General features: G+C 41.4%; 1 protein-coding gene across 1 annotated transcript in view; it reads right to left on the reverse strand.

The window, feature by feature from the left end:
* The window catches only part of LOC120023045 (mitogen-activated protein kinase-binding protein 1-like), a 59274-nt gene extending 56689 nt beyond the window's left edge, over window positions 1-2585 (reverse strand). The window contains exon 1 of the mRNA XM_038966992.1: window positions 2048-2585. Coding sequence (XP_038822920.1) covers window positions 2048-2161 — 114 coding nt within the window. The 5' untranslated portion in view covers window positions 2162-2585. The remainder of the gene's footprint in view (window positions 1-2047) is intronic.
* Window positions 2586-10390: the final 7805 nt, after the last annotated feature.

A 10390-nucleotide genomic window follows, 5' to 3' on the forward strand; every position in this document is an offset into this window, starting at 1 on the left:
ATAAGAAAACCCACTCCTCCTTAAATCTCTCATACTCAAACATGTATTCCTTTGTCTGACTCCCTACTCCAGAGTGTTTCACACTAGGCTAGTAGGCTGTCTGCATAAGCTTGCCATCATATCTTAGCCTACACCCTAAGAAAACAAAGGCAGATTGACATCAAATGAATTAAGCTCACTTAAATAATAAACAACCACAGCAAGACTAATAATTACTCACATCATTACCTATCATCAAGCAAAACAAAATACAAACAATGGGAAAAGTAATTTCCATTTTCATATAGCCCCCCCCCCCCCCCCCCCCCCCCCCCAGAAAATCAAGACAACCTGAGGTAGTATGTTGGTTAACCTAAGGTTGTGAAGATACAGTATAGCCTACATGTAGGCTATGTAGTTGATTCACTCATACCGGATTCTCAGCTTTCTCCCTGCTGTTACATAATGTCAGGCTAGTAGAGTAGTGGTAGGTTAGTGTTTACATCTGGTTTGTCTCTGATGTAAGTGTGCCACGGAGCTCTCATTCAAACACCTCTTACAACCCACTAGGAGAAACAGCCATGGACACTTAATAAAACAATGGGACTAACAGAATGACAGAATTTGGACCTTTTAAAATAGGACACTCATTTTGCCTGAGTAACCTTTCAATGTTTAAAAAAATATCTATATTTATATGTAAATAATAGTCATAACAAATCCTAACAGTCGCTACTGTACTAAAAGAGAGAAGGGAGAGAATTGGAAAGGCGATGTAAAAAAGTGGGCCTATACTCTGCATGCATGCAGAAACACATAGAGCCTACAATCTCTGAGTTTATTCACAAATGGGAGATTCTGCAGCAATGTTTAAAGACATCTACGAATGACTGTCCAGCATGGCTTGGGGCTTGTTACAGCTTTATAGCCTACGCTTCACAGGGAGCAAGGAGGAGTATTAAGTAGCCTATGTATGACTGTTCTAGGCACTGCCATGTCTCTTGAGACTTTGTAGTACACTAACTACAGCCACTGACACTCCTGGGTGGAACAGGAAGGTACAGTACTGTCGGTGTCCTGCTACAGCCGTAAACAGACAGACTGGAATGCACCAGCAGAGTGAACTTCATGGAAGAGGGGGGAATTACTACACATGAAAGCTTGTCATATTGACAACATTCTTGGACGTATCGTCTTCAACGTACAGAATTATTGTCATCTATAAGAACCAATGTTATTGTTATCTGAATTGATTGTACTGCAGGTCTATTCTTCACTGCTTTTCAGGGGGTTCAGTCAACACACAGAGACAGAGAGACAGAGAGAATATGCAGGTAGCTTGTAGCCAACATGGGAATGGAACGAACCCAGCTGTCTGTCTGTCTGTCTGTCTGAAAGGTACAGTATGTGTCACATGCCACTTTCTCATGTCAACACCAAGGAAATGAACAGACTTCTCCTTTAAAATCGACTTATAGTAAGGTTGCGAATAGCATGGGAATCACTGTAAAAATTAGGACAGTAATTGTTTCACTACAGGTATAAGAATTTACTTAAACAGTGTGTGAGACATGTCATGAAGATATGGAGTTGACTGCAGGACTAGGCTAGGAGGGACAAGTTTATGTAAACTATGATGAGCAACCTCCATGGGGTTGCTGTTGCAAGGGAAAATAAGCCTGCATGCAATGTCCAAGAACATGTTTTTGTTTAATGGTCAGTGACACACTTCCCCAAATATGTGATGTACATGGAATCTATATGAGGATCCACTAAATAAATATGAATGTCCCTCCAATGATTGTGTGCATTGTCAATATTTGACGTATTATTCCAGAACACCGGTGCAGTTGAAATACATCATTCTTCTCATTAGAAAGCACTGGACTGTGCATTTCATTTTACTGCTAGATCAATGCCATTTCAATTATATACAAATGACTGTGATATTGCCTGGTAGGTCGCTCGCAGTGTTTGATAGCAAATCTATAAGCTGGTTATAATGGTCTTCTGTCAATGTTCAAAAAATTAAAATGTACAGGGATGAGTGTCCATGCCAGATACATACCTTGTTAGTGAGATTTTCTTTGTTGTTCAGAGCTTTATTCCTTCTCAATTTTATAGATGGCGAGCGAAGCAGATTTTTGATCCGACTCTTTATTGTGGAACCCTCCACCGTCATCTTGAAAAATAAATTCTGACTGATCTCTTTAACCGGTTGATAGAATTAGTGCATGCAAATATGGAAACCGGTGGTGAAATACAGACACAATTTCTACTTCACCAAAATAAATAAATAGATCAAATATACAGGAATATGCTGTCATGCTTCCTACAGGTTCAATGAGCTGGTTCTGTCAGCATATGTGCAGTTCTCGTTTATTTCATGCCCTGCTCTAGAAAGCTTTTCCGCATTATCTGTCCTTCTTGGATCGCATTCTGATCCACGGAGAGGGATCTCTCTCTGGATGCATTTGGAAAAATTGTAAACGTTCCCAGATTGTCAACAGGATTAGCTACTTCGATGGTCGGGTCACAGAAGACAGTCTGTCACCGCACCGCTCCTCTTGTCATTGCCTCCTCATCGACGAGAACTCACCAATGATTGGCAAACTGGATCTGTCTGTGGCACAACACCAGTTGGTTAGCTAGCTAGCCAAGGTTCCAGCCATAGAGTTAGGAATTAGAATACGGATATCTATGGTCCCAGCTGTCTCTTGCGTCCCCATATGGGCAAACAAGATACTAACGTTTGCTTAAACCACTCAATAAGACTATGCCCAGTGCTATTGCCTACGAGCATGTCATTTGACAATGTTAACAAACTAGCATTGTATCTAACAATAGTTAGCTAGCTAGATATTTAGCAGTGCCTATAGGGGCTAAGGTTAGCATAGGCGCCTTGGGCACTAGCTACCTTGCCATTGCTATAATTTTTCCTGATTATGTAATGCATGGTTTAATGATCACACTTTGGAACATATCGAGCTTTCTTTTTTATAACGTTCCCTTTCGTTTAGACGATTTTCTAAATCACGACTGTCAGGGCAGACCTCATTATCTCGCTTAGTTGCAAGCATCAACATTTACAGTCGTTTGTTTTGATTACACTGGACAAGCAATCTGACCCAGATCTCACCCTAACTGGTCAAGTCATTGTCGCCATCTAGTGGTGGTTGAAAGTGGCTGGGACATCCATCTCATGTGGAGCTCCCGGCTGGGCCTATCTGCAACTGTCAACTTGTTTTGTGTCTTCTAACTCGAATGCAACATTTGAATGAAAACAGTCGGCGAATGGCGGCGTTTAGCTATTGAAAATGTAAACACAGCGAATTATAGATGCCTTGGAAAATACATAATTTTCGAACCTTTTATTTTCAAGACTTTAAACCTTTTATTAATCATTTACATGCATTACACGTTAGTCCCAATTTCCTTGTGTGCTGCGTACCAGAGCAGTTGCTCCATATTATAGCTTGCATCATCTTCTTTACCCTATATGACTACACTAATACGTGTGAGGTGGCCAATGTGGTGAACCTTCTAGTGGAGTCCTCCAAGTTACTCTACTGCCACAATGCTATTCTGGATCTGTTGATATCACAAGTTTACTGGAGAACTGAGACGAAGTAGAGACTCTGGACAGGGTGGATATTCGTATAATAAAAAGCAGTTTATTCAGAGGTAAAGATATCTGAAATAGCGTGCACAGACTCGTTCATCAAGCTCGAATGGAACTATCAGAAAGAAGCCCCGAAACACTTTGTGCAGACATTATATTGGATAAATAAAGTAGGTTGAGTCTGGTAGATCTGGTCTTCTGGTTGGTCCTGATGAGTTGGGCGAGGTCCACTTCAGGCTAGTATCACTGTCCCATTGGCTCTGAGTAGAGTTCTTTGTCTTCAGAAATGTTCAGCTAAAACAGGAGATTAGGTGTGTGCGTAGATGTTCCTATTTTGACATATCTGTGTGTCTCTGTAAAATGTTCAGCTAAAACAGGAGATTTTGTGTGTGCGTAGATGTTCCTATTTTATCAGTGTTTATGAAAGGTTTACGTCAGCCCTCTGTCCTTGGGTGTGTGTGTGTCTCAGTATCTCGTGTAATGCAGACCCAAGCACCCTTTTGATCAAGGCCTTTCCTGCCTTATCAGTGTTTATGAAAGGTCTGTGCCAGCCCTCTGTCCTTGGGTGTGTGTGGGTCTCAGTATCTGCTTATGAGTTTGTGAGAAACCCTGTTTTGAAAGAAGTTAGTTATAACAACGTAATAGCACTATGCTTGTGTTATTTTAAATGGTATTTATTACAGATCCCTTTTATTTTCCACATCAAAGAGGGGTTTGGGGAGCTGGTCAGTAAAGCCTTAGATAGTCTGTTGGTTGTAGAGTCTGTTGGTGGCAGAAGTATACATCCTGGGGAAAGAAAAAATTGTGAGGACCCCCTTCAGTCAGTGTAGTTCAACTGAGCTGAGCGTTAGAAAAAAATGTGCCTTTAGAGCATTTGGTCTGCTGCTAGACTAGAGCAATGCAGTGAAAATGTAGGCAATTATGCATGTGTCCAACCTGGTCGCAAAACATTTTGTATTATGTACATAAATCTGAGACAATCCATTAATATATGTTACGTTTCGTACGGTATGTATTAATTCTGGAATTTCCATCACCCATTTTGTATGATATGTTACGAATTACGATTAGTTCTATACGTTACGAATTTGCTAAACGTATATATTACGAATTCTAGCTAAGTGACTAGCTGGCTAACATTAGGAAGGGATGAGGAGCAAGGGACCGGACACCTGCAGAGTAGTAGGATAACAGATTATACAGTAGGTGGCTGCACTGACCTGAACCACGAGGTTACCACAATTCCACAGTAGCCGATGCGATGCCACTCTTCTGGTGCCAGTAGATTATGTTAGGAAAGCTGAGGTAAATGAGCAGGACGGTAATGGCCCATACGAGCAGGGAGACCAGAGCAGCGTTGTGGGGTCGGACCAACCGAGACTCGAGTGTGAAGATTATGGACAGGGCGCGGGTCGGTGATGACTGCACAGATAAACATGGTGCTTGAGGTCAGACCTACAACTTGGAGTATGTTACTCAGGGCGCACAGTGAAAGGCCCATGCTCCAGTCATTGTGCTCACTTACCGCCCAGGGTGATCTATGTACTGTTTGGAGGCCAGGTATGCTAGGTCACACAGAGCAAGGTTCAGTACTCCGATGGAGCAGATAGTCCACTGTCGAGACGATTTGAGGCAGGTTACCAGGCTACAGAGGTTTCCAAAGATACAGAGCAGTAAGAGGCTATGGTAGAATAATGGGGGAATGACTGTTGCAGCGCAGTTGAGTGTTGAGCTGCAGTCCTCAAAGGGGGACTAATGGCAGGGAAAGGTCTTCGATGCCCGATGTGCTGTTTCTTTGCCATGACCAGCTGTAGGAGTCTTTTCACAGTTTCTTAATCAACTGATAAATTGAATAAAATGTGTCAGATCAAACAATTACAAATTCAAGTAATCTGTCAAATCTCATAGTGCCTTCGGGAAGTATTCAGACCCCTTGACTTTTTCCACATTGTTACGTTACAGCCGTATTAATCAATCTACACACAATACCCCATAATGACAAAGCAAAAATAGGTTTTTAGAAATGTTTGCTAATTTATATACAAAAACCGGAAATATCACATTTAGTTAAGTACTCAGACCCTTTACTCAGTACTTTGTTGAAGCACCTTTGACAGCAATTACAGCATCGAGTCTTCTTGGGTATGACGCTATAAGCTTGGCACACCTGTATTTAGGGAGTTTCTCCCATTCTTCTCTGCAGATTCTCTCAAGCTCTATCAGGTTGGATGGGGAGCGTTGATGCACAGCTATTTTCAGGTCTTTCCAGAGATGTTCGATCAGGTTCAAGTCCGGGTCTGGCTGGGCCACTCAAGGACATTCAGAGACTTGTCCCAAACCACTCCTGCATTGGCTGTGTGCTTAGGGTCCTGAATGCTCTGGAGCAGGTTTTCATCAAGGATCTCTCTGTACTTTGCTTCGTTCATCTTTGCTTCGATCCTGACTAGTCTCCCAGTCTCTGCCGCTGAAAAACATCCCCACAGCATGATGCTGCCACCATGCTTCACCGTAGTGATGGTGCCAGGTTTCCTCCAGACGTGAAGCTTTGCATTCAGGCCAAAGAGTTCAATCTTAATTTCATCAGACCAGAGAATCTTGTTTCTCATGGTCTGAGAGTCTTTAGGTGCCCTTTGGCATCTCCAAGCAGGCTCTCATGTGCCTTTTACTGAGGAGTGGCTTCTGTCTGGCCACTCTGCCATAAAGGCCTGATTGGTGGAGTGCTGCAGAGATGGTCGTCTTTCTGGAAGGTTCTCCCGTCTCCACAGAGGAACTCTAGAGCTCTGTGAGTGACCATTAGGGTCTTGGTCACCTCCCTGGCCAAGGCCTTTCTCCCCCAATTGCTCAGTTTGGCCGGGCGGCCAGCTCTAGGAAGAGTCTTGGTGGTTCCAAACATCTTCCATTAAAGAATGATGGAGGCCACTGTGTTCTTGGGGACCTTCAATGCTGCAGAAATGTTTTTGTACACTTCCCTAGATCTGTGCCTCTACACAATCCTGTCTCGGAGCTCTACAAACAATTCCTTCAACCTCATGGCTTGGTTTTTGCTCAGACATGCATCTCTTTTGTCTGAACAATTAGTATAAAATATACATTTTTCATTTTTTGAGCATATAATATATACTGAACAAAAAAAGCAACATGCAATAATTTAAAAGATTCTACTGAGTTACAGCTCATATAAGGAAAGAAGTAAATTCCTAATCTATGGATTTCAAATGACAGAGAATACAGATATGATTCTGTTGGTCACAGATACACTTTAAAAAATATTTTTTTTTAAGGTATCAGAAAACCGTTCAGTATCTGATGTGACCACCATTTGCCTCATACAGCGTGACACATCTCCTTCACATAGAGTTGATCAGGCTTTTGATTGTGGCCTGTGGAATGTTGTCCCAGTCCTCTTCAGTGGCTGTGTGAAGTTGCTGGATATTGGCGGGAAATGGAACACACTGTCGTGCACGTCGATACAGAGCATCCCAAACATGCTCAACGGGTGACATGTCTGGTGTGTTTGTAGGCAAAGGAAGAAGTGGGACATTTTCAGCTCCCAGGAATTGTGTACAGATCCTTGCGACATGGGCCCGGGCATTATAATGTTGAAAGATGAAATGATGGTGGAGGATGAATTGCACTAGAATGGGCCTCAGGATCTCGTCACGGTAGCTCCGTGCATTAAAATTGTCATCGATAAAATTTAATTGTGTTCGTTGTCCATAGCTTATGCCTGACCATACCATAACCCCACCACCACGCAGCACTCTGTTCACAACGTTGACATCAGCAAACCGCTCGCCCACATGACGCCATACATGTGGTCTTCGGGTGTGAGGCCGGTTGGACGTACTGCCAAATTCTCTAAAACGACATTTGAGGCAGCTTATGGTAGAGAAATGATCATTTAATTCTCTGGTAACAGCTCTGGTGGACATTCCCGCAGTCAGCATACCAAATGCACTCTCCCTCAAAACTTAGACATCTGTGGCATTGTGTTGTGTGACACAACTGCACATTTTAGAGCGGCCTTTTATTGTCCCCAGCACAAGGTGCACTTGTGTAATGATCATGCTGTTTAATCAGCTTCTTGATATACCACACCTGTCAGGTGGATGGATTATCTTGGCAAAGGAGAAATGCTCACTAACAGGGACGTAAACAAATTTCTGCGCATTTGAGAGAAATAAGCTTTTTGTGCCTAGGGAAATTTCTGGGATATTTTATTTCAGCTCATGAAACACGGGACCAACACTTTCCATGTTGCGTTTATACTTTTCTTCAGTATAGCTCAGTATTTGTATTATTTATTTGAGTATTTTTTTGCTCATCTTTATCAAGGAATACAATAATTCCAGACCCAATTGCATAATAAAATGTCAATACACAGGAAAATACACTAGTATAGTCTAATATTCTAATTTCTGATATGAAATCACATTTCCGATATGATTCTTTTTTTATTATTTGCTTTTCTGTAACAAGCTAAATATTTTATAAACAACTTTGAGCAAACTTCTAACCAAAAATAGAACTGAAGTAAGGAGGAGATAGTTCTGATCGACACTTACCCTTGGAGAAGGCAGCTGTATTAAAAAAAAAAAACGTTTCAATGTTCTGCAACTTTGTTCACAACTGTTTATCACACTACGGCATCATGTCACACCTGAAGAAATGATCATGCCTACATCCCAAATGGCAGGGCCTTGGTCAAGAGTTGTTATTTGGGACACACCTATTGCTATAAATTATAATTCACAGGGGAAATTAAGACATTTTCCGGTAACGGATAAGGTCATTAGTTTGCCGTTAGAACCCAGGGGACGATTGGGAAATGTCAGATCTCTCGCTGTCCTTTAAAAAGGGCAAATGAAACAAGGAAGGAGTATTTAGCATTTTAACAATCAGTTACCAATTACCCATGCATGTTCTTTCACAATATTCCTGTAAAAAATGTTTTTTTAAATGTCGTATGTACAGTTACAGTAACTCACTTAATCTTTACAGTCAGAAAGTAACTGCATCAGAAACGTAAATCTGGCAGCCTATGTTTATTATTATATTTTATTTCAAGGCATCTTCCTTTCTCTTACGTCAACATCCTAAACGTAACAGTTATTGACCCCATATAAAAACATGAGAAATATCTTTACAAAAAAACAACCATCGTTCTCAAAGTGGAAAAACGTAATTATTTACATGGCCTATTATTTTAAAAAAAATGGAGTTTATATTTTTACAGAAATTCAATCTACACTATATGGTTCTAACCAACACGTCTTGATGCAGTTTAACGAGATGGCTGGCTTTTAATTCTGCAAGCTTTACCTCTTAGCAGCATAAAAATTATTACAGCAACGACAGCTTTCATTTCCCTCAAATACACAAATTCTCTCAAATGGCACCCTATTCCCTACATAGTACACTACTTTTGATCAGGGCCCTGGTCAAAAGTAGGGCACTATATAGGAAATCGGGTGCCATTTGGGACACTTCCATAGTCATTTCTACTAATATTATAGTGAATGTCAGGGTCTAATTATTACATACATCACTGAAGTGAAGCTGCTCTTAGAAAAAAGTCACAAGCGCTGCTGATTCAATGACCTGTCCATCCTACAGGGACCTATTATGATCACATTTATCAAGGGTTTTCTATGTTGAGATTTGTTGTCTGCACTGCAAACTGAGCGGTTAGTAGTTTGTTTTCTACACTGTGTGCCATACAAAAAAAATTATAATTACAGATTAAATGTTCCTTAAAGGTGAAGTAACTACAAACATGAAGAAACAGAGATCTCCCACTCCAATATGGAGACAGGATTTTTTCAGAGGCCCTATACACACACAACAGTACTATGAACAGAACTGGCATCCGTACCATCAGATGTCTGTCTACAAATCCTCTTGCTCTGATAGAACAAATAATATACTCTAAGGGCTCGAACACACCAATAGCGTTTGTCTGCTGAGAGTACTTGTGAACCGAGTGCAAACCGGTTTTACATATAAAAACGTGCGCGAAGACGTCAACAGCTCGCTGAACAACAAGCGGTAAACGACTGGAGATCTACATTCGGTGCGATGTGTGTAACCCTTAAAGGCAGAACATACTGGACACCCTTAAATGTACCAAGGTCCTGGCAGCTTATTATACAATATTCATTGCATCTCCTCTTTAAAATGAGGGAAAGAAAAGCAACAATTCAGGGCCTGTATTTATAGTGTCTTAGAGATGCGTTGATCTAGGATCAGATCCATGTGAGCTTATTCGTTATGATCTAAAACAGGGGTGTCAAACTCATTCCACGGAGGGCCTAGAGTCTGCAGGTTTTTGGTTTTTCCTTTCAATAAAGCCCTAGACAACCAGGTGTGGGGAGTTCCTAACTAATTAGTGATGTTAATTCATCAATCAAGTACAAGGGAGGAGCGAAAACCCGCAGACACTCGGCCCCCCGTGGAATGAGTTTGACACCTGTGATCTAAAAGGTTAAACAGATTCTAGATCTGTACTCTTATTCTGAGACACTTCATGAATACAGGTGTAGATAACAGAGATTTGAACAGAAAAACATGACACTGTTCTGACAGGAGTTATGTCAGTCTTTCCGATATGCCCCGTTAGGTAGTATCGCTTCTAAAACAAAACTAAAATATGGCCTATGTGAATGGGGGTATTGAGGAGATGGCTACAATGTTGACCTGGGCCTAAGTGAGTTGGTGCTTAGTTCTATGTCTGAGGGTTGCTCTTTAGTCATCGTGGGTCTAGTCTTGGCATGGGCCTCATCTGCAGCA

This window comes from Salvelinus namaycush, chromosome 28 (assembly GCF_016432855.1).
Source record: "Salvelinus namaycush isolate Seneca chromosome 28, SaNama_1.0, whole genome shotgun sequence".
NCBI lineage: Eukaryota > Metazoa > Chordata > Actinopteri > Salmoniformes > Salmonidae > Salvelinus > Salvelinus namaycush.